At 37.3% G+C, this 25,155-nt stretch overlaps 1 protein-coding gene across 1 annotated transcript in view; it reads left to right on the plus strand.

Annotated features, from left to right (window-relative positions):
* IMMP1L (inner mitochondrial membrane peptidase subunit 1) overlaps nt 1-25,155 on the plus strand; it is a 35,646-nt gene that overhangs the window by 5,778 nt on the left and 4,713 nt on the right. Inside the window, exons 2-5 of the mRNA XM_065636594.1 lie at nt 10,061-10,198; nt 10,965-11,053; nt 11,899-12,025; nt 24,684-24,794. Coding sequence (XP_065492666.1) covers nt 10,094-10,198; nt 10,965-11,053; nt 11,899-12,025; nt 24,684-24,794 — 432 coding nt within the window. The 5' untranslated portion in view covers nt 10,061-10,093. The remainder of the gene's footprint in view (nt 1-10,060; nt 10,199-10,964; nt 11,054-11,898; nt 12,026-24,683; nt 24,795-25,155) is intronic.

Consider the following 25,155-nt stretch of genomic DNA (forward strand, 5'->3'; position numbering starts at 1 on the left):
GCAAAAGAGCCTTGGTTGAACTGAAATGCATACAGGTGTGTTATGAGGAGCCACACGTAATCATTTAGTGCTGTGAATAGTGATACAGTGACTGACCAAGCTCAGGGTGATGCTAGTTCTGGCTTTCCCAAGTAGTGATGTTGGTCAGTGGCTCCATGAAAATGCACAATCCACAGGTTTCACTGGGGACAAGTGACTGCGGAGTCATAGGAACATTCAGATGTATTTGATGGGCTTCATCTAGTTTCACAGCATCAAGACCATCCACAGAGCAGGGGATGAACCAAGATGAGCTGCTGTAAATAATTCTGCAGAGCTATGTAATTATACCTGTGCTGAGCACAGAGACAGAATTTCTGCTTGCTTTTCAAGAATCATGGCTGTTTAAGAACTTGTTTAGAATGGTAAACTAATTAGGTCATTGAGAAGTAGATGAAAGAAACAGGCATTTTGGGCTTTAAGTAGACAAGAATTAAAATTTATATCTTTCAGCATGGTGTTAAGTGAAACACAAGCAAGCAATCTAGTAAAACTCACTTGAAATATAAAAAGCCAGATCCACTACTGGCTACTTAAGAAAAGCTATATTGTTTCAAATTTGGAATAATATTGTGATTGAGGGAAAAAAAAAGGTACAAGACACTGAGTATCTGTCTTCTTTGTAGCCAATCTATATTTTAGCAAACTTTCATTATTCTTTATCTCAATGGATTCAACTTCTTCCACCTCATGTACTGAGGCTGCCGATTTCATGCCAAAGCTGCTGTATTTTCTGGAATCTCATTTCAGGAGCGTGTGTCTAGGAGCGGGGCTACCTAAGCAAGCTGCTCCTTTGTGCATCAGGGTTTGAGGATCACCTGGTGATTCTCAAGTTACTTTCTACTCCAGGCAAGTCATTATTGACTCAGTAATGCATTGAAGTTTGTGTTGACTTGAGTTAGCTTTTGCTAAGATATTAGTGCTGTGATGGTAGCTGTAAAAGTTTGTTTTACTGTTGAAACGTTTTTATTGTATTAATTTCACAAGAATAAGAAGAAAGTTTTAGTTATAGAAATATAAATGTATCATAAGAAGGTGCTTGAGTTGCATGGCTGCTACCATATTTTGCCCCAGGTGCTATTTTGCATTTTATGTGAGAGTATGTATGTAAGATGAATAAAAATAAATTAATATTTTAAGTTGTAGAAACTAAAACAGGTTGAGGGAAACTGAAATATCATCAAGGTCATAGAAACAACAATACTATAACTGGTAACTGTAGAATAACAGCTGGAACGAAGATTATACAATATATTATTTGTATAATCTTAGTTCTTATACAATGATACTATTTGTATAATCTTAGTTCTTACAGAACTCTGTTGAAGATGGGACAGACTTAAGGTTGTGGTTGCCAGTGTAAATGTGAGCTTCAGTAATTGTTTCAAGGTCCTACCTTGTTTCTGTATGAAAAGAATACCTGTTATTTCATTGCAGTGGAGGCCTCATTCTGGAGGAAGTAATTTATATGAATTTTTAGTCTAAAGACTTAAGTGTACTTGATTCTAATCTCCCTTCAGTTTCCATATTTTCATTATTTCTGTGAATTAGAGCTGTGTCCCTAGCAAAGGAAGAAAGGTAATTGAGCTTTCTTTAAATACATGTTTATGTTTCCGAGAAAGCTGTTGCACACTTTTGGAGCTGTGTGTTTCCACCATTTATCAGTTGTGCTTCCATTGGTCCAAGGAGTGCCAACAGTGTTTGCTATTGATGTTCTCATGCTAGTGCGAAGCCATAGTGGTTATTTTTTTCTTAATAGAATTGTTAACATTTCTGGCATGAGAGGCGTGAAGTTGACAAACATTAAATTGTAGGAAGATCATTGGTCTTCTCATCATGTACAGAATATTTATGAAAAGAACTGTATGACCAGTCACTGTTTTTCCTTTTAAAAAGGCAATGGATTATGAAGGGCAAGCCAAATGGTGTGCTTTTGGAACAAGCTATGTTAGTAAACTTAGATGAAATAAAATCTGATTGCTTACTAAAAACTTAAGGGGTTTCTAAGAAGGCAATTTGGTCAGGGAGACATGGTATTAGTGATATAATTATTGTTTCTGTCCTATTTTTCTGTTTTACAAGTACTTGTGTCCTCGTTTGAAGTTTGAGTTTGGGCTGGTTAGCCATGGTAAAATAAGCCATATATGCCCTTTTTGGTAATGCGTTTGGGATCAGTAATAAAGCGGCTTGTGGGGCTGGAGAGTGCTCAATATCTTGCAGGTACGCTGCACCTCGGGCTATAATCACTTGCTAAATTTGAGAAAGGCACATCTATTTATTCGATTCACTAAGTAGTCAGTTTTCTCACTTATTATTGTGTCAGCTGTATCTTTTACTTTAAACCGTGAAATTAAATAATAGTTTATGCTGGCTTTTTATATTAGTTCATGCATTTAAAACCTGGAACTCAGATAAAAAGGTGGTTTCAGAATAAATTCAGTATATTATTTATGAGTGGAGCAACACATTAGCATTGAGTTCACAATAGATCATATCGCTTTTATTCCATCTTACAAGCTTAGCAGTACAAACAGAATAATCAACATATTATTTGGCTGTCATCTGCTGAACAGAAACCAGAGATCACAAGGAGGTTTTCCCTAGCTGCAGTGATGGCCTTTTTGTTCCAAGCCCCCATCTGGGAGGGCCATGGTGTGTTATCATATGGAACGCGGGGTTTTCTGTAATCTGCTTAGCTGCACTGCAGTTTGAATCTTTATTCCATGTTTGTGTAATTTATAATTTTAATGAGACCATGGCTCTTGTGGGCTTTGAAATATATTAAAAGCTCTTTTGTGCATATGCTTTTGTTCTTGCTTAATAGGCTCAGTGTATTTAAAACTGATGAATTTTTATTCATGGATTTGGATGTCTGGGGATTAACTTAGACTGAATATCATTGCACTCATCTATTGATGTTTGGAACTTTTTTTAATACTTGTGTCTGTAAGTGGAGAAGAAACTACAGTACTTGTGTTTTATGCATAAACTAGCTCAGAAATAACTAATAAAATTTTATTGAGCAATGAGAAAAAGTACTGATCACAGTTTATTTTTACTGCGTAAACTTACATGAAATACAATTCGTGCTATGGATCCGCGTACATGTGTATATTTAGAACTTCATAACTAAAAACAATTTGGGAAAGCTATCAAAATTTTTGTAGCATAATAGCAGTGACAAGCAGTTAATATGCATTTTTTTCTTCTGTTCAGGTAACTTGAAAATGTTAATACTGAGCTCACTTTGTGTATTTCCTTGCTACTGTTTTTTTTAACACATTTTTTAATGCAGAGTATGCACAAAACATTTCATTAGAAGATGATGCTTGTAACTGGGAAGTATTGATGAAGAATATACAGAAATATTCCTTGTTACTATTGTTATATTTTCTGACAGTGCTAAAACTGGTCTTGTTTTTTACTTTTGAATTTTTCAAATATTTTAACAATAGCTTTAATTTACTATCTGTGTGAAGACCCTGTACTATGCGATTTCTGTGTTCATAAACCACCATGGAGTACTCTTCAGTGATGGCATTCTAATCTGAGACTAACACTGGGGATAAGATTAAGACACTTGTATTTCTTTGTAAACAGTCTGGCTGATGGTGAATGGGGTTTTCTGGTTTTGTGGTGGTTTTTATTATTATTATTCTTGTTGGGTTTGTGATGTGTTTTTCGTTTGTGTTTTTTTTTTTTCTTCCTCCAGCAAACAATCCTCTTTGAAGTGGCAAATATTTTAAGTAAATAGCCTTTTTACTTGTCAGTGCATAGGGGAATTATTTACCCCTCGTCTGCTCACTGCTTTGAGTAATATATCAAAAAATACCTGCCTGCTACTAGAAGGTGCATCAGCACTGGGAAGTGCAGGGGACACGTGGGCCATGGACAACTTTAGTTTCTGTAGGGTCATACATTCCTTTTTTTAAGTGCCTAATGTGAAATTTGGGCATGTAACTCTTTGTCTTAGTTAATCAAAATTAATTTTAAATGTTTACATGTCTATGTCTCAAGAAAATGAATTTAAGATAAGCGCATATAACTCAGAATATAGTTATTTGGCCCTTGTCACGCACATGGTGTGTTTTTTCTCAGTCACCAGGAAAGTCACTGTGCTGTCTGTCAGACCTTTGGTGTTTGTCCTTTGACACTGTTACAGGGAACTGTTAAGTGAATATTTGGGCATCCCTCAGAGGCTCGCACTTGCCATGTATGACCATGCTTTTGCTCAGCTGTTTGGATTTTGCTGTTCAGCGGAGATGAGTGTGTAGAGTTGCAGGTGAAAACAGAAGCCCTGGAATGCATCTGACCATTAATACAATGGTTTATACAGGGTTGTGGGATTGGTAGGAGTTGCTTCCCAAAGATAAATAGAACCAGTGAGAACTGCTTGAAATCTGTTTTGAAAAATTGCTCGTTCAGATGTAGGTAGTCCCTAGTTGTTCAAAACCAGAGCATTCCATTATGTGAATTTATGTTTACAGGATTGAGCTCCTTGTCAGTTTGAGACGAGTGGATGAAGGAGCACTTGTTGGAGACAAACTGCCAGTGCCAAGTAGAGATAATGTGCAAAAATAATCTTCTCTTCCAGAATATCACCAACATTTTTCAGATTTACCATACTGAATCCAGTATTTCTTCCAGAGAAAACCAACAGCTGGAAATAAAAATCAAGATGTGCCTGACCTCCTGCAAAGAAAGACCTTTTGAAAATTGTTCCTTGTTTTGCTGTAGATGTTTGGAATCCTCAGATTATAAGTAGATTATTTAAAACATTTTGTATTTATTAAGTTGTGTATCTGATATGGGAAGAATCTTTCTCAATAAACATGATATACACCCTTCACTGTTCTAGCACATGTAACTAATTTCATGCAGAAGTTTTAAAATAATAGTTTAATATAAATAACAGCTCAAACATAAATACCCAAGTAGTCTAGTAGGTGCGCAGTTTTTTTTTTCTCTGTTTTGGGACTTTTTTTTTTAAAGTAATCTCAATATAATTCTTGGGACAAAGATGGTGCAAGTTATAGGATCACCTCGTATGAAGAAGAATGTCTGGTTAGAAGCAGAGAATGTTAGGAGAAGAGTTTGTTAGCTAAGGAAAAACTGATAAATGATCACTAAATACTCAATGAATATTCAGAATTAGGAAGCGTTATATAAATCAAATGTGACTAGAAATTACTCATTATAGCGAAAAATCTATTTAATTTCAAGTCAAATAATTTGTTTTGCCACACTTTCATTGGCTGGAACTTCTGTTTTCCTGTATTTAAAATTTTGACACCATATGTTAAACTCTTACACAAATCTGTTGGTTATCTGGAAATGATAAATCTGCTCATTGATTTCCTAATTTTATTATGTACACAGTTAATTGTAATCCAAAGATTACAGCAAACAAGATGCTAATTTCTAGCCAACCTATGTACATCTCCCTCAGAGTGGGATTGTTACAGAAGCAGCGAATACAAAGAGAATACCATTTGTGCTATCCTCACAGGAGCTGTCAATAAAAGATGTAATGGGGGATTTAGGAATCTGGAAATGGCCAACTAATTTATGTGAATCTATTTTATTTCAGCTAGAAAGACCGAGCTCTGTTTCGTCTGCGCTGCATATTGCAGAGCACAGGCTGTCTATAGAAAACCAGGCGGCTGCATATGGATAGTCCCTTGATATCATTCACTTGCTGTGTAATCTTATTATGCAAAGTTCTAATCTTCACCTAGAATGAATGCCTCTGGGTCAGAATATAGTCATATCAGGGTTTTTGAGGTCATGTTTTGTGATCCTTAGCTTATTCTTCTAAGTAGGGCTGGGATTTAAAGAGTATTCCCCAGACACTAGCAGAGATAGATGGCAGAGCCTGCTGCCTTTTTGGAAGACAAGACCAACATGAGGTCCCTGGTAGGATTAAACTTGATTTGTAGCTGTAGGATTTTTTAACAGATGTATTATTGGACAGGGAATAGGGGGCCACCAGCACAGCGAAATTGGATCGCGATTGGCATTCTCAGGGAGTCCGCTGGCTGCTAAAACAGCAGCTGCATGTGGATTTGACTTCTTTCAGGTGAAGCGACTTCCAGTCATTTGGAAAGGATGGGATGAAAAGGAACCTTGGTGATAATTTTGATGTCTGCAAGATTTAGTACCAATGTAATGGGATTATCGGTAACACCTTCACTGCAGAAAAAGCCACCTGGCGCTATAACTGGCAGTGACTGAGAACTAATCCTTTCCCATCTCTTGGATGTCATTCATGAGGCTCAAAGTGATTTCCACCCTGCTAGCTGTGATTAATTTTATAAACAAACAAACAAAAAAAATCAAATGATGAAGGCATCGGCAATGTACGGGAAAGGGAACAGAAGATAATAGTAATTACATTCTGCATTTTATTTGCCGTAGGAGATAAACTTTACAGTTCTTGTAAAATAACAAAATTATATTCTATGTGATGAATATGAATGTATAACTTTTTAAATCAATGTCTGTGTTTGGTATAAAAACAATGTCTCTTTCAGCATAAAATTTTCAGCTACCTACTATGTGATAGTAGGTAGTACCTGGAAGTAATGACAACAGGTTTTATGCCATTAGTTCTGCAGTAAGGATGTTTATACAACAGATCGATAAAGTTTTCAAGGTACCTGTGACTTAAATAATTTGTTTTATTGTGCTTAATGGTCTTAGGCTGTATCTGGTGCAGTTGCCTGCTGACAGCACTTTGTATTAAAATTAATTGTGTGATGTGGAAAACCTTCAGCCATTTACCTTCTTGTGACCAACAATATGGCATTGTTTTAAAAAATTACTGATAAATAGTTTTATGCACAATTATATTTTACTCAAGCTTAAGCTATAACAATTGTAAGAAATATTCTGCGTGTGGTTTTTTTTTTTTTTTAATAAACTAGTCAGGTTTTTCTGACTGGGCTTACTCTTACTACAACCATTTACTTACTGACTAGATGTTGTCACTTCAAACTACAGGGAAACTCTCAGGACTGTAGTTACTCTGTGGAATGAACGTTATATGTCTAAAGATGAACCGTAATGTTAAAAGCAAACCCCAGTTCTCTGAAGTTGTCTTGTTAGGTTCAAGCTGTGTATAATCCAGGTACTACATATATACATTAATTTGATTACATATATACATTAATTTGAAATCAACTTTCTTGTGTAGTAATAAAAAGCCTTATATGACTTAATTTGAAATGAACTTGTGTAGTAATAAAGAACATTATATAAGAGCTAAGAATTTTTTCATCATCACGAACACCTGACAAGCTGGAGCATTAAAAAAATCCATTGTGCCACATTTATAAACTGGGACAGGTGAAATTTGCAGCTCAGGGGTTAAGAATTTATTTTAAGATAACTGGGAACAAAATTTGAGACTTATTCACCATGTACTATCCTTGTGGTTAGTTCTATATTGTGAGAGCTCTAGCAGTAGGTAAAGCTCACCCGGAACCCTGCCTTTCCTTGAATAATTGACAAATGTATCCCTCCTAATTCAGGGTTGCTCAGAGACATCAGGGAGGAATGTGTGTTCAGTGTAACTACAGTGAAGCATGTGTCATCCAGAGTCCAACAGGGAATCAGTTGCAATCAGTTTGAAACTTACTTTCAGAGACATATAGCAGTTGTTTGCAGTTTCATAATAAAAAATTATTTTAGTCGTAGCCTGATAGCTCTTGGCATGAGAAGTTCACGTTTTCTCTTCGTGAGCCTGTTGTTACCGTTCCATTCCACATCTACCTGCTCCAGTCAATGTAACACAATGTCTATACAATTCTTTTTTACTTGTTGTATCCACAAGTGCCTGAATTCTGTACATTCTTTTGATATTAATATGAAGTGTCTGAATAGCATGGATCTGAAATACAGGATGGTTCTGCAGTATTTTTCTGTCTGTCTCACCTGAGCAGCAATGTGAGGCTGCCTTGCTAGCAGGGGCTCTAAGAAGTACTGATGATTAACTTCTCTCAAAAGATAATTGTGGTCGTTACTTCACACTAGTTGTGCGGCACTAATTGATCTGCTGTCACTCCATCTTCCTTTTGTCACCTGTAACATGTTTCTGGGCTCACAGTGGTTCTGGATCCCTGAGAGCAAAGAGTCGGTCCATGATTTTCAGAGCATACTGGCCTGAGAAGAGCAAACCACTTGTCTGTCTACCCAGAATAAATTCTGCTGAAAATGCATCTTGCTTACGGCGAAGCTGTAACGGTTTCCTCAGGGTGTCAGTCTATGTGCTGGGCACGGCTCGTCCTAAGGAAACAATTCAATACTTTTCTGCTGGATTTTGGTTCATGACCGTGAAACTTGTCAGCTAATCTTAAGGATGATGAATCACAGATTGGTCTAAGTGTATTTATTCTGGAGGTCTTTTACGAAAAAAAAAAAAAGGCAAGTATGTATTTTTTGGAGCTTGGTAGAGAACATTTTCCCAGAAGAGTGGTCTTTTTTTAATTATAAATACTAAGTGGAAAGAACAAAAGCTACTTTTGACTGTATTCAGGCAAAATTCCCATTAACTTGTAGAAAGAGTTGTGCAAGTAAAGCTACACACTTTTAAATTCCTGCATTTAAATAGCAAACCATCATGAAATATAGAAGGGGCGGTCTTTACTTCATTGTTAAGCAGAGCATATTGTACACACAGCTTTTTTTTTTTTTTTTTTTTTTAATTGACTGTAGTGCTTTAGCAAGCTACATTTGACTCATCTTAATAAATGAAGGAAATCCTGCTGTGGCTTTAATTCATTATAAAGCCAATAGTGAGTTCAGGGGGAGTACGTTTCTTGCATATTCTAAAACTTCCTTCAGTTAATTCAGTATGTGTGTTTTCTACTTCCTTAAATATAAATATATATAAATCTTAAGAACTGGGGCAACAAGATATTTTAGATTAGCATTGCAGGAATTACATCCAGTCATCAGAGTTTGACTTAAATATTTGGGGGAAGGGGTCAGAAAATATTTGCAGTCTTATGTGCTGCAGAACGTACACCACTGTACTGTAACAGAATAGAAGGACCTAACGCCTTATTTCTGTATGCAAGTGCTTTGTAAATTAAGTTAAATCAAAAGAAAGCTCTGCAAAACCTCCAGAATTCCTACCAACAACTATGTTCTTTTTCTAGTGTAGTCTTACTTAGGCAAGCCATTCAGGACTCCTCTGTCCTTAATTTTGTCTAGCTCTTCAAACCTTTTTTCATTTGCTTGATTGTCAGTTCACTTTTAAGGTTTTGGTTGCATCCTTGATTGCTCCAGTTTTCTGTGAATGTAATTTATTTCAGTTGTGAAATATCTTCAAATCACTTCAGACGGTTTGGTGCTTCTCTGTTTCGCTGTTGAGTGCTCAGTTTTAAATACTAGTGCTTGAAGAAAACTAGTGATTTCAGTTGCACTGTCTTCACACGATTAAAACAACCCTATCATGAGTTATTTAATAAATAACTGCATCTGAGTTACAACATGTGGTCCAGTCAGGAATGAAAGCCTGCATTCTGAGGTGTGATTACAGCTTTCCAGATTCCATTTGGCCAAACCTGGTGGAGGGGAGGATGTTCTCGTAACTATTGGAGGTATTTAGACATGTGGCAGGTAAGCCTGGCCACAGCCTCAAGTAAAAGCTCAGCAGGGTCAGCAGAGAGCACTGACACCGTTCTCTCCCATTAGTTTCTCTATATTTGGCAAAGGTGGGTTTTTTTAATTATTTTTTTTCTTTTGTTTCAGCTCCTACTCAACTGAATCTCACCAATGAGCTGGTGAGAGGGATCAATAGATTATACACATGGAAGGGTCTGCATAGTAAATTAAAAACTTCTTGATTTGAGTTTAAACTGTATTCATCTCCTCACATAGATCTGATTGTTGGTTTTATTCCATTTGTTTGTTTGTTTTTTAAATATTTTCCATCAGTCATTAGATGCAAAAGATAGTTTTGTAAATTTTAGGTTGTTTGTTATCAAATAAATGATATTCTTCTGTTTTACTATAGACTAGAAGCAGCTGAACGACGTAACACTGTGCCATGCTTCGCAATGTCCTAGGAAAAACCTTTCGATTTCTTGGCTACACTGTGCAATATGGCTGCATAGCGCATTGTGCCTTTGAGTACCTTGGAGGAATTGTTGTGGTAACTTTTCTTTTTTATGCCATTTAAAAGAAAATAAAACTATGATACTGAAATTGTTGTAAGTGGTAATGCCAATATTTCAGGTTTCTTCTTTTTTTTTTTTTTAAGCCTTTTCAAAGTGTTCAGTAAACGCCTCATTTTTTGAACGTAGGTCCAGCCTTGATGAAGTCATTTCTACTTCAGACATTTGTACTTTTTGCTAAGTTAGTGCTCGAGGCATCACTGAAGCAAATGGGAAACTATGATTAAGCATTTTGCAGAATACATTCTCCCAGAAAGACTGCAGTCCCTAATAATGCCATAGGAATTGCTTCTGTTTCCAACCCTGGGCAGATTTCTGGATGTTCGGTGCTACCTCCCCCTCCTCCCTGTTTCTGAACGTGGCACATGCTGCTGGCCATAGCGGATTTTTGCTGTGAGCTGCTCTTGCAGCTTCTGTGATGATTCGCTTCTGCAGAGGCTGAAGCGAGGGGTCAGGTCGCAGAGCTTCGGGTGCTGCTCTAATAATTTCCTGCAGATGGGGTACAGAAATAAATCTGCAGGGGCCTGTAGCACCTCGCGCGGTTCAGGACCCGTCCTGAGCGTGTCCGGAGCTGCAGCAGTTAGAGATGCTCTACAAGCTGTCATTCCTTTGAGGATCTCACTTTTTTAGGTGTTCTTTACATGTTGTCTAATTTATTAGCAAATACTTTGAATATTAATGTATTTTAAATAAAAGTAATTGGAAATAGTAATTTTTTTTTTCTCATTTATTTTTAATTTGCAGTGTTCTGGACCTTCAATGGAACCAACCATTCAAAATTCTGATATTGTCTTTTCGGAGACCCTTAGCCGCCACTTTTATTGTATTCGAAAGTACGCTCCTTTTTTTTTAGACTAGATTTTACATTCAGTTAATACCTTCATTCTATCCGTTCTTTATTTATCCTATATTCTTCTGCTTCTAAATTGTGTTTTTTTCATAAGTCTCCTCTCATTGTGTGTGATGGAAGCCAAAGTAATCAGCACATACAGCCCACTGAGCAACTTGTCAGGATTCATTTAGGGTAAAGTCCACATCACTTTTAAAGCTTTGTCCAAAAAATTGAAAAATTCCCCTTGTTTTTTTTCCTAAACCAGTTCTATTGTGCGACTGTAACTTCCTCTCTCTAAGCAGTTTCATTTTGAAAACCAAGCTGTGGGCATTGCTGTGCGCCGGTGGGTTGTTAGCAAAGTGACTAAACGGTGTAAATACCGTTTATCAAATGTCATTTTATAACTGTGCTGTAGAGCCCAGTAGGCTCAATGCCCTCACCCCTGCTATCGTGGACCGTTTCACTGTACAATCCAGTGTGTATAATCAGGAGGCATAAGTAATATAAGGTCTTACAAACTGATGTTTGAAGTTTCACTGGAAGAGTAACATTTGAACGGTAATATTTAAGAACACAGAATCAATTAAAATGTACTCTTAAATGTTTTATAAATGATCTAAGTAACAAATAGTTTCTCCAAGTGTAGATAAAAAAACCTGCCTGTAAAAACACACTGTGTATAAAACTGAAAAAAAAAAACCAACCCAAAATTGTACACGAAAATTTTCAGCAGAAGAATATATGTGAATATTTTTGAAGAATACACATTGATGTACATGTATTCAGCCAAATAGTTTGTACTCAGAGTTCTTCTGTTTGTTTTTGTTTCTGTTTTTTTCCTCTCAGAGGAGATATTGTAATTGTGAAAAGCCCAAATGACCCCAAATCAAATATCTGTAAAAGAGTAATTGGCTTGGAAGGGGATAAAGTCTGCACAAGCAACCCTTCAGATTTCCTTAAGAGTCACAGCTATGTAAGTATTAGAGTTTCTTGTTTTGTAAATTAATGCTTACTTAAGTAAGCTTGGTAGTTTGTAAAGGATTTGCAGTATTTCAGTGTCATCATAAAGTATCATGTTCGTAAGTTATTCTTTCTTCTTCTGTATGTACAGTAAAATGTTGTAAACTCTGTTTATGGCAAGCTGTCATTCTTGGTGTCTTTTGTCTCTGTAGGAAGTATAGGCAGATGATATTTTGGTCTGCCCTTTGCTTAGGTCTTCTTCTCTGGTGGAAGATGCTAAAATTCTCAGCACAAAGTGCAGTACCGATGGCAGACTCAAGGTCTTAAGGCAAAACTGCTCTGTATTTTAAACAGTAAGAAGTGAAAAAGCTTGTCTTTGCAATAGTTTTGAGGATTTTGCTTTCAAAATTATACTTTAGTGTATCTCTCTATTTCAATAAAACAAAATTTTAAGCTTTCTGAGTATGGTTGGAAAAGTAGTACTTTTAGACAGTACCTGTCTAAAAAGTCAGGTAACAAGATGAAATAAAAAGGAAAAAATATTCTTAATGCTTACTTGTCTTTTGTGCAGACAGGCTTAAAGAAGTTCAGAAAGATTTGTGACAACATGTTTTCAGCAACTTCTTTTTTAGGCTATCATTAGAAAAATGATGAGAAATTGCATGTTTGACCAGTACCTCTGTTCAGCACCTTGTGGAGACATCAGGTTTTGCACAGGTGTTTTGAATTTTTAAAGGAAAATATTCTGTTGCTTTTTCATATCCACTTCACCCTCACAATTACCATAAAAAGAATTTCTGTGAGGCCCATGGCTTAAGTCCTGTGCTGTGAAGGTGGAGAATTTCATGGAACTCTCCTTGCAGCCAGGTACCATGTATGATAGAAAAATCCTTTAAAGAGTTTAGCTACCATGGGGACAACCAGCGTCAGCAGCAGCCCTTCAGGTACCCTTGCTTCTTTTATATTCAGCAGCTGGAGTCTTTCCTCACTAAAACCAATGACAAAATTCTTGGCAATGTTGTGTCTAGATTTGGTGTCTGGATTTAGTCAAGACCTAGAACCAGAAGGTAAGGACACCACTCATACCCTGTTCTGAGGAGTTGAATTTGTTGTTTCTTTCACTCCAGCGCCAAGGCAAGACATTTCTGGCTCCCCCCTCTAATCTGCCCTTCTGATCAAGTGCCATGGGAGCTTCTGTCACACTACTGTCACCCCTGGACAGAAAGAGGGAGCTCTGTTAGGTTTTGAAGGGGAAGACAGGGCATTTTTTTTTTCCATTGATCAAATTGTGTTACTAATTAATCAAGGAAAAAACCCAACCAAACAACTCTGACCAACCTTTCTTACCAAGCTGAAGAAATTTTCCAGCTCCTATGGGAGTAGTAATTTAGAGGAAATATGAGTTTCCCAGAGCAGACTGACCAGTAATGGAAACCTGAATTCTGTGTACGCTGCTGGACGATGCAAACTGAATTCCTCTGAGCATCTTCCTCACTTGTCTGAGTCTTGGAAGGGAAGTTTAGGAAAGGTTTGTACTTAAGAGGATGTCAGCCTTTCTGGAAACCCTGAGGTGATAAAATGAATATTCAGCAGAACAATTTCTGCCCTCGGCATAAGATTTTTTGTCTTCAATTTTAATATAAAATGTAAGGAGAATGAGAGGCTGAGGGATGCAGGGTCCACTTCTTGTTTTCCTGTGTATGTTTTTCGTAAAGGCTAATGTGTGGCAATACAGAAAAGTGACATGCAAGCTTTCTTAGTTCTTACATCATCGCTTGTATCTAGGGGGAGAAATTATCTAAATGGAAATGCTTTCATTTGTTAGTGCCTATCTGTTTTCCTCCTATCTTTAGTGGTTGTTGAAGAGGTAGATCTTTCCATCTGTTCAGGGGACACTTCCTTTACAGAAGAGTATATTCTCAACATAGGCATCTGCACTTTATGCTCATAATTTACACTGGATTACTCACTAAGTAAATTGTTCTTGGGGAGGGAGAAAGTGATATGTGTCTGTGTTTAGGGGACTGTCTATTCAGATTCTCTATTTTAGTGAACCACTGTGTACCAACTTTTAATTCAAACACAAAATTCTTCAAAGCAAATAGCAGCTGCAGATGTACAGAGAACTGGCTGTTTGTTTTGTTGGTACTTCCCTGAGAGCCTGGAGTTGAGTTTTTGAAAAAAAAATACTGTCAAAACTCTGCGGAACGGCCTTGGCCGGGATCCCAAAGGGCCAGCAGTGCAAACGGGGCTGTCGGGCTGCCAGAGAACGGTACAACCGCAGGCACTTCTCAAGGGAGCAAAGCCTGGACATTGCCTTGAGTAGCGGTGTTTGTATTAGGCTACTAATTGCTTTTTTTAACCTGAGAAGTCTCTGAGTGGTACTTGAAGGCAGTGACTCAAAAGTGTGGAGACTCAGGGGATTGATTGTTTTTATATCAGTGAAATGCCCAGCTTTCCTTGACTGCCTTCTCTCTGCTGTAGGGACTGATAGTGAATAGTTGTCATGTTTGCAAACTTCCACAGTCCAGTAAAGTATCAGATGCCAGAAATATTGTCGAATTCGGTATTCGAACCTCTGTCTCATTCTTTGCCGGTGTTTGCCAACTAACGGTTAGATATGATGAGTTTGCAAGTTGTTGGAGATGTCAGAATAATGTACAACAAACATACTGAGCACGGCTGAGGGGGGAAACCACCCCTAAGCTGCTCCTTCTCGTCACCTCAAAAGGAGAATCCTTATAGTCATCTTAGTAGGAATCGTGCTTAGTCTGCATTTACTGTGTCAGTGTTGGCGTATTTTAGATTTTGAGTTAGGGATTTTTGTGTTTGGAAGCACTATCATACATGACTCTCATTCTGAAGCCTAAGAGAGTGCTAAAATCGGATCCTGTTTCAAATCCTGTTTCATTCATGAATATCCTTCTCAGGATGGCTTATATATAGATGTGAAAATGGACAACTCTGTTTACAACTTGCTCTCTGTAAAATTACACAGATGAGATACTTTATTGCTGCAGAAAACCAAGTAGACACCTGTAGATTAAAAAACAAACAAACAAGCAAAAACCAAAACCCAACAAAACAATAAACCAGCCTTCCAAGCTATAATAAAAATAAAAAATAATTCACAAAAATCATACAGAAGTTAAATAAGTTGTTCTGAAAAGAGATATTTCAGTTGCATAGAAATGCAGTATAACTGTGGCAGTTATGTGCAAGTCTTTATAGTGTTATAAAAATACTTTTGCTGCTGTACTTAGGTGAAGTAATACATCATATGAGAAAAATTATTTGTGTCAGAGTGCTCCAAGTATAAGGCTATACCAGAAAACTGTCTTTGATGGAGTCATCGTTGAATTACAAGCCGATGCAACCAACCCTACATATCAAACTGATTGGTATAAATTAAGCATGTGCTTAAGTTAAAATCTAAGTACATTAGGAACATCTTTGCTGTGGACCCCTTATGGTACATGATGCTTCGTATGCCAGAGGCTGGAGCTTATCTGCAGAATGAGCGGAATCTTCCTATTTACATGAAAAGGACAAGGAAATTCCTTCTTTGAGTAAGCTGTTATAGTATTACAAAGTTAGAAAAATGTAATATTTCTTTGCACTGCCTTTTTATTGATCTTTGGTATGGAATGTGAGCACTGGGCTGGTAGTTTTGCTGGGCTGTTTTTTGGTTTTGTGCTCAATGATGGTGTTTGTAGATATAAGCAAGTGTATTTCCTGTAATAAACATTTAAGAATGCATAACATATTTTTCCTGTATCAGAAGCAATAGTTATCATTTTTAGTAATGTGGTAGTCAGGCTAAGGTTCAGTTATTAAAAATCATCTTTACTGATTTATTCATTTAACTGTAAGATCTCAATAATGAGTGTTAGTAAGGCAATTACTCAATCACAGTAAATGCCTGAAATGGTCTTTTAAAAAAAAAAAAAACACCTGAAAGGTTAATTTTCATATTCAGGATTTTATTTCCTGTTTTTAAAAGTCTTAATACAGATCCAGGTTTATAATTCAGATTGAGTATTCTGTTGTTATATTTGAATTTGGTTTAATGCCATTTACTTTAGCTTTAATTTCTTTAGTACCATATGTTCTTGTGCTGCAGCTCCTATTTACAAATTGAAAAAGTGAGGGTAAGTCATCGGATTAAAACAGCTTGTATGTCATAAACTACCAATATGCTAAGCCTTTGTGTCACTTAAACAAAAGTAGTACCTAATAATGTCACTTAATACAGCCAGAGTCTGTAAATAAGGAACTGCCTTTTGCAAGTAACAGTGATAAAAAGCTGAGATACAAATCCATATCTCAGCAACACTGCCGATGATCAATCACAACACACCACTAATGCTGCGAGACTCGCTGATGTGGGGGAAGTATGTTTACCTTGTGCTAAAACGAGGTTCATTGCGGAGATGGCATCTCTTCATCCTGTGGTTAACTCCAGAGCTAACATAATTCCCACGATAATGCATCTTACTGTGTTTGCAGATGAGAGAAGTGGCCTCATGCAGCGCTATTAACTCTTAAACAGTCCTTGTCAAATGCAGTAAGAATATTATGTGGGTACCAAGAATAATGTAATGATGTTAATGTAAACAACGCAATATTTTAATCACTAGACAGTACTACAGACTTTGGATGCACAACGTAAGGCACTGAAGAGTGGTTTGATATTTCAGAGCGCTCAATACCATTGGATAGTCTCTTCAAAATATACTAAATAGCAATTAAAAATAAAGTTCTCAAAACACTAGTTCTTTTTCCTTTGTCCTTAGTATCTTAATAGCTAGTTTACACTCCTGGTTCAGTATTTTGATCACCATCTAAGTTTTTATAGTTGCTGCTCAGGAAAAAGGAAATATCCTACTCTTCTCCTTAGTTCTAGCATTCGAGAGGCATGAGAGAAAGTTATGCCATAATTTTAAGCTGCAGGTATGATAAATGGTGGGAAAGGAGAACTGATTTCATGTATTTGTTTAGTTTGCAGATTTGTTCAGTTTGCAGATCCCTCTATATCCCAGTTTATCGCTGGAGCTAATCTTGAATTCTTTTGAGAAGTAATTTTAAAGCAAAATTCCGATTTGTCAAAACTAAATTATTCAAGGGAAAAGAAACCCCCCAAAAATGTATCAATCTACTTCCCAATGTTCCCAGGGTTTCTTCTGCTCAAGTGGATCAATCTTTTTACCTGTGCAGTTTTGTTGCTGATGTTTCAGGAATGTAGGATTGCCAAGACTTGACCCAGCAGCACTGGTACCACTCAGCACAGCCTGTCCTGGTGTCCGTGGGATCGGGGAGGTGGGTGGCTGGACATGGACGTGTCTGCACCGTAGCTCGGGCAGGGCCCAGCAGCGAGAGGCTCAGCTCAAACGCAGCTCCTGGATGAATCGAGACGAGACATCTGCCCCGTATCAGCTGGTCTCGAGTGCGGGCCCAGCCACGCCAGGCTGGGGACAGCACTACCCAGGCTCTGACACCTTGCCCTGGTTCTTCTGTTCAGCCAATTCAGTCCTGAAGGAAAAACCATAAAAAAAAATCTCCTTGTTGATTTGAGGGAAAGTTGTTTCAAGATCACTCATTCGACTTCATAGCACTAGATGCTTTTCCTCTGTGGAATAGAGTCTGGGCTGTACTGGTCAGATCAGTTGGAACCTTCTGGGGTTTATTATTCTGTTATTCCTCTGCACTGAGTTCACTAATAACTTCTAGGAAGCTGCTCAGGATGATGAAACCAACTACTTGAGGACTCGGTGAAGATTTTGAGCACAAGTTTTAGTCTGCCTACATCAGCTTCACATCAGAATGAAGGACCTATTTCATTTTTTTCCTCCTCTATACGTACTAGCTAAATCCTCCTGACTGTCATAAACCATCAAATTGCGCAGAGCTGAGGCCTTGGATGGATGAGCAGAGATCCAGGTCACTGTGCCTGAGCTGGCAGACGATACTTTTGATTCCTTAACCCCACTCAGGGTATTTATCGGCCATTGTTGCTACCAGGCTCAATAGCTACATCTGTACAGGTTTGCCTTTGTCCAGGGCACACCAGTAATGGTAATGGGTTTTCTGTTTCAACCAGTAAATTCCAGTTGGGATTTGAACCTGTAGGATTTTTGTTCTTAAACCTGCACTTTAGGGTCACCCTGTTACATCATCTGTTTTCTGGAAAAGAGAAGAATCAAATCCTTCTTAATGACTGCTGTGAGAAAAGTGTATGCAAACTGCTAAGTAATCTTTGCTGGCTTTGTAATCAATATTTTCCTCCAAAATATCGATCTTCTATAGATCAAGAAAGCTGATAATAGTCTGGACTGATGAATCACAGAAATATTTTGATTTTTTTTTCTTCAGGAGTTCCTAAATGTAGCTAGGAGATTTTTTTTTTTAAGTTTTGGCCTATGAACATCTATAAAAGATGAAAATTTCAAAACTGTAGTGGATTAAAAAGCTCAGATATTTTTTCACTACTTAAAGCAAAGTGATTTTGTTTTCAAAAGAGAACCATTGCTTTTATGCAAAGAGAGAGGTTGTAAAAAGTGTGTCCAAAATCTGGGCATTATGTTTCATTACAGTAATATTCGCTCATAGGTTTTATTAATGTTACTAATTTTAAGTTTTAATTTTAACTGATAATATTTTTAGAAAAGGAGTGATGGCTGATAATACATAAAATACAGTTGCCACTAGAGATTTTTAGAATTCGATATATAGCTTTTCAGGCTGATTCAGATCAGCATATTTAACAACATGCTGTAGATCCGAATAGTGAATGAGAATATTTATAGAAGTAAACAATGCATGGAAGTGTTTGAATTATTATTTAACGCAGTTGGAAACTTTTGCAACAGCCAACAAGTGATCCTGAGAGAAAGTATATATTTTCTTCATTTGACTAGTAATGATATTTCTAATGTGAAAATTCTGTGACCATTCCCATGGAGCAGTGAGTGCAGTGATCAAACCTTTGAAGTTCCACATAAGTAAGCTCAGGAAGAGCAGTAGCTATTTGTGCGTTACACACGGTTTAGAAGGAGCAATAATGGTCAGAAAACAAACAAACATTCAGATAACCAATTAATGCTTTGGCAGATAACTGTAACAGTGATCTAAGTTAATATACCCTGGTTTCCTTGTAGTATGTGATTTAACATTGCTACCAGTGAAGGTTATGTGATTTTAATATTGATTCATAACTGACTTCAAAACTTCAAGGTGGACAAGTCTTCATATATATTTTAATAAATTTTCTATTAAAACAACCAATGGCTCTTTATATAGAGATTGAATTCATAATATAAATATTTCATTACAGTGAATCTAATTTCTGTATAAAAACCTATTAGTGTTTCATTGTCATTTTTTTGTTGTCTGGACCAAGGTCATTACGTATTCTCTTTTAATATGTGTATTTGAACAAACTGGGCCACGTACATCACGTCTTATTCATAAGCATCTTAAACTGTTCAATAAATAAAAGGAAAATGCTAAACTGTTTGGAAGTACCTATGAATTTAATGTAAATTCAGTCTGTTTTATTATTTTAAGAAGTATTAAATTCCAGGTAATTCAGCCTTTAAGTGATACTTAGAATATGTCAATTTACAATCTGCTGTACTGTTAATGCTCCATTGTGGCTGTTACCATTTCATAGCTTTTTCCAGCACAAAAAGGAAATGTAAATGCTTATTGCTGACTTTGAAAATATTGAGCTAATTAATATTGTTGGGTTTGATATAGGTGGTAGCCTTAATATAAACAACATTTACAATAAGCCTACAGAAATGGTGCCTAGAGCAACTGGATCATTAAAAAAGAGTATCTGTTAAGCATTATTCACTCTTGGTCCTGAATTAATAAATAAAAGATTAAGGAATAGTTATATGAGACTTTAAGTATAGAGTGATAAAACTAACTCCTGCATTTCTATGGTGTATATTTTATCCTAACTAGATGCAATTTACTTAAATAAGGCAATTTAATCAGTATTTAGTAAATTTGTCATCTGATATAGTGGATTCTTTCATCATATTTCACTTTAATCAAGAAAGGTAACACCTGTGGTTTATTCACAAAAGCTTCTTTTGTTAAGTGAACACCCGCAGGCCATGAAGCAATTACATTTGTTGCTTGTACCAAAGTAGGAGGCACTTAAATAGACCTTAGTAGGGATAGATGAGAACTTGCAGACTTTATTCTTTTGTCCAGCACTGAGATTAGTTCTTATCATAGCTCAAGAAGGAACCTCTGGACTGAAAAGAAAAGATGGGAATGATTTAAAGTTGTTCTTAAGTTGGAAACTTTGATATTGCTGGATGTGAATGTGATGTGAATACCTGTGACCTTACCAAAGTTCAAACTTCATCTGCTCCCAGCTGATTGTACATGCCGATGTTCTCTGACAGACACAGACCGCTTGGAATTCCAAAAGGAGAGGTAGTGAGAGATTCATGTTTATAATTCTCCATTTATTTATTAAAAATCCATATTTCTTCATCTTTAGTACCTGCCCAAAATCACAAAACGAAAAAACCCACCAAACCAGAAAAAACAACCCAAATGACAAAAGCCTATTATCATTTCGTTGGGTTTGGGGATGTTTTTGAGGCAGGTAATTTAATCTCTTAGTCTTATTTGCAGTCTGTTAGTTTTCTAGTATGCCAGCTAATGTGCATCCTAGAGCATGTCATCTCTTGGTTTTGAAGTTAGTGAGGTTACTCAAACTTTGGTGTCATGTAAAAAGTCCAAAAGAATATAATTCTTTGTTGATTCCCCCAGCCCTTCCACATTTATGTAATATTTTATGCTAGCAAGTGCATCAAATACCTGAGCTGTACTTCACTTCTGCCACTTAACTAAACCGCTAAGGAAATGACAACAGCCCTGAGAATTTAGCCAGTTTGTTGCAGTGAAAGATGCTTATTTGAGCTGAAACGGAGTTACTGCTACAAGCTCAGTTGTTCTAAATGATAATTTTGCTTTTCTGATCTGTCTGTTTCTGTACAAGAGCCCTCAGAGCCCTGGAAGGCAGACGGGGGATGAGTCGTGTGTCTGATCCGGGTCCTGTATTCTCATGCATATGAGCTGCACCCCAGATAACCGGTTCTGCCTGAGAACTGCTGCTCCTTGGAAATCAATCCGCAGATAATCCGCACAAAACCAGAGGCACAAGGGTTGCCGAGGCATTTGTTACTACAAGTTTTCAGTAGTTATTTTTTTCTTTGGTTAAAAAGGTAACTTATGCCCAGCTACTGCGCTTGCATAGCTCTGAGGTGTTTCAGATTGGGTCCTGATTCTGCAAAGGTTGATACTCAAAGTTAACTTTACTCAATATGTGTAAGACCACTGAAATCAGAGTGGTGTGGTCTAGAAATATCTTGGTGCATAAACCCTTGAAGGATTCTGGCTTTAGCCTTTATTTGAAAGGGGTGTAAACAACTTTTTTTAATTAATGATTATGGCCTGTCACTGGTATTTGGTTTTACATTTTCATGTAATTCATGTGATTTTTATTGCTTCTCTTAATTCTAGGTTGTAGTGAAGTGCCTAGATGATGGACAGGCACCATACAAAGGTATTATACTGTATTATCTCTAGATGAATCATACATTGTGACAGTACTTTTAATGACAAATTTAGAGGTATAGGGTCCTGTCATACCTTCCATGGTATGACTACGAAAGTTACCATAAGTGGTGAATTTCAGGATACAGGAACATACTTTATTGCAAATGTTCTATCTGGAATGCAAACTAAACCCATTTTGTTTAGGCAAGTATTTAGTAGTAGTATTAGAAGTAGTAACTGATAGGTGACAGGTAGCAAAAGCACTTTATTTCTTTTTTGTTTTGGAGCATGGAAGAAAGATGGGAAGGTATAAGAAGTGTTTAGATATATTTGTGCTATGAGTGGGTCCTTATTTCACATAGTAACAGATGAGCTTCATGTTCTGCCCATGAATGGGTGAAAGTGAGAAGGTGCGGGAACCAGTGAAGTAGAAGGGGAGCTGGTGGTGTCCTGGTGTGAAACAGCAGCACATCGCAAAAACTGACGCTTTTCCAGAAATGTGAAATGTTAATGTGGGTTTGCTTTTTTATTTCGTTAGCAAGATCTTCCTTTCATAGTAATTCGTGCTTCTCCTTTTAGTATATTTGCTGAGATAGTCTTTCAGAATGTCAGCAATTTGATGTCTGATTTGTAGTTCTGGTGGACGCTGGACAAGTGAGTTTGCACCAGAAAGGTCAGAACGCTGCTTTGCTTTGTAACATGCACCTGAAAACCAAACTCGGGTGTGGACACAGCGATGGCTTTAGGTGCGTACACAGTGAATAAGCGAAGATGAAAATCCAACTAACCTAACAGTTGCTGCTGGACATTCTAAATAGGCTGTATACCACAGAATGTGAGGAAAATAACAGATGTCAGTACATTTGCAAATGGAGACCTATCAAAAACAACTGTCCATATGTGATGAGATGTATAATATATTCTACACAAGTCATTTGACTCTGGATAGAGTTTTTTTAAAATTTATGTATTTTAAATTGACTGCGGGTTGGTTGTTTCGTTTGCAAAGCTGCTTGGGTGGGAGGAGGACCAGAGCCACCTGCCTGCAGCCAACTGGCCTTCACAGAATCACACAATGTCAGGGATTGGAAGGGACCTCGAAAGCTCATCCAGTCCAATCCCCCCGCCGGAGCAGGAACACCCAGATGAGGTTACACAGGAAGGTGTCCAGGCAGGTTTGAATGTCTCCTGAGAAGAAGACTCCACAACCTCCCTGGGCAGCCTGTTCCAGTGTCTGCTACCCACATGCCAGCAGTTTGAAAAGCCTCTAAAATGAGAAAGGTGGCAGAGAAGCCGAGCATTGAATTCCTGTGCTAAGGACTGGGAGAACAAGAAGTAAAAGACCTTGACAGAACCAGCAGATCAGTTTAAAACAAAAAAGTTGGCACTCCTTCACAGGGGACTGTGGAAGGAGATAGTACCAGTAGGTTTCAAAGGGGTTTAGACATATTGCTGGTCTGCAGCTCCACGTATGGATTCTGCGATGATGAGGCAGGACTGCGCATGCTCTGGCCTGGGGACCAGAGAAACACGGGCTGATTGGGAGAAGATGGACAGGCTCACGTGTGCTTTCCATGATGAGCATCCCTTTTTGCCGTGGTCAGAGACAAACTTTGGCTGTTGATCCATGGCTTAGACGTTTGGCACAGGGTGCCGTCCTCGGGCCCTGCTCTGGGAAGGCAGGCGGGAGCGCGACTAAGCCAGAGCCTAAACGGCTTCTTAAAGACAAGGTTCCCAGCAAGTGTTACCTTGGCAGAGACCTCACAGTTCCAACAACTTCAACTGCATCTTCCTCAGATGTTTGTCTGGGGGACCTGGCTATATTCTTCATGGTTTACATCCAGACTTTACTACTAGAGTGGCATTTTATTTTGTTTAGTCTGTTATCCTTGAATTCTGTAGATGTAGGCTATTATGTTTATGAGTCCATGTGGTTTATTTCTAAAACATTGTTTATTCTGCTCAAACTCTGAGTTTCATTTGAAATTGGGTTTTTCTTCTTTTGTTTCCATACATTTTTCTCTGAATTGTGGGCATAGTAATGTTTCGAGTACATATTTGGTTTTGAAAAAAAGGTATGTTAAAGTCTATATTTAAGATTATATAGATTGAGAATATATTGCTACTTTTACATTTTCAGCCTGGTTTGGAATTTCAGAAACAAAACCAGATTAGAAAAATAATTATTAAGGTTTTTTTATTTGGTAACTTGTATAGAGGTTATTTATATCTGATTTTTTTTTAAACCATAATGCTTTATATTCCAAGAGGAAATCTTAAACACTTACAGTAGCAACTTTGTCATATATGAAAACTTTATACTCTTATTTAGGTAACTAATACAGCTATGTTGCTGTTTTTCATTTTGTCATGGAGTCAGTCTGTGAATGCCACTTATCTGTGGTACGTAATATAGAGTTAATGCACAATATATATAGGCAATGAAAGGTCTTTGTCATATAGTATAAGGTCACCATCATTAATTTTCAAATTATAAAAAGGGATTTGCTGTTTTGTGATCATCATTATTACAATATAATGTGTTGTGGATTCTGCCTGCACATAGAATGAACTGTGATCTTAATTAGAACTTTGACAAGCCTACTCCGATAAAATGATGAGATTATTCGTAATTGATGTCACAATCAATTACCAGTTAGTTCATCATGAATCTACTAACAGGTCTGGCCTTGGTGCTGGCCCCAGGATGTTGATGAGTGTGTGGCTGCCCTGTTCATGCTGTTACTGCGACAGGAGGGCAGATTTTCAGTCAACATCCTAATGACCTCTTTTGAAGTCTATTAAATTAATGACCCTGTCACATTGGTCTAACCTCTTACATCTTCATTTTGGATTTTTTGTTGCAAACCATTGTTTTTTGAGCACATGATAGAACAGATACTTTGGAGCACTCCTCCTCATCCCTCCAAATCTGGCACTGTCTTATTAGATTTAATAAAAAATTAGTTCATTATACAATCATGAAATACAGAACATAGAAATCAGAAAACGTATTATACAGCAAACTATGCTTAATACCATTCTATTCTGTTTTCTTTTTACATTTCAATCTTTCTTAATCATAGGTGCCTAAAGGACATGTTTGGTTAGAAGGTGATAATCTCAGGAATTCTACAGACTCCAGGTGCTATGGACCTGTTCCTTACGGACTGATAAGAGGACGCATTTGTTTTAAGGTATATATATTTATAGTTTCTAAAATAGTTTCATTAATACATTTTTAATGCCTGGGTGTTAGGTATTAAAATTTGTGTCTTTTACTGTCTGGCCAAAGTGAATGTAAAGGAAATCTTGCACACCGGCCACTTGCCGTAAAAGGAGAATTCAGCAATAGTGGGTTTATTTTTTTGAGGGGGGACTTGTTTTTTGAGCGGCACTCTTTGTGCAGTCATTGCCTCTGAAAACCAAATGAATTATTTTGCAAGCAAATCCAAACCTGGTGAAAACACAAACACACACACACACACACATACACCCTACTGCACGACTATACATTCCATCCTCAATTTGATTCTTGCCTCTGCAAAATGGTAGAAA

Source organism: Caloenas nicobarica, chromosome 5 (genome assembly GCF_036013445.1).
Source record: "Caloenas nicobarica isolate bCalNic1 chromosome 5, bCalNic1.hap1, whole genome shotgun sequence".
Classification (NCBI taxonomy): domain Eukaryota; kingdom Metazoa; phylum Chordata; class Aves; order Columbiformes; family Columbidae; genus Caloenas; species Caloenas nicobarica.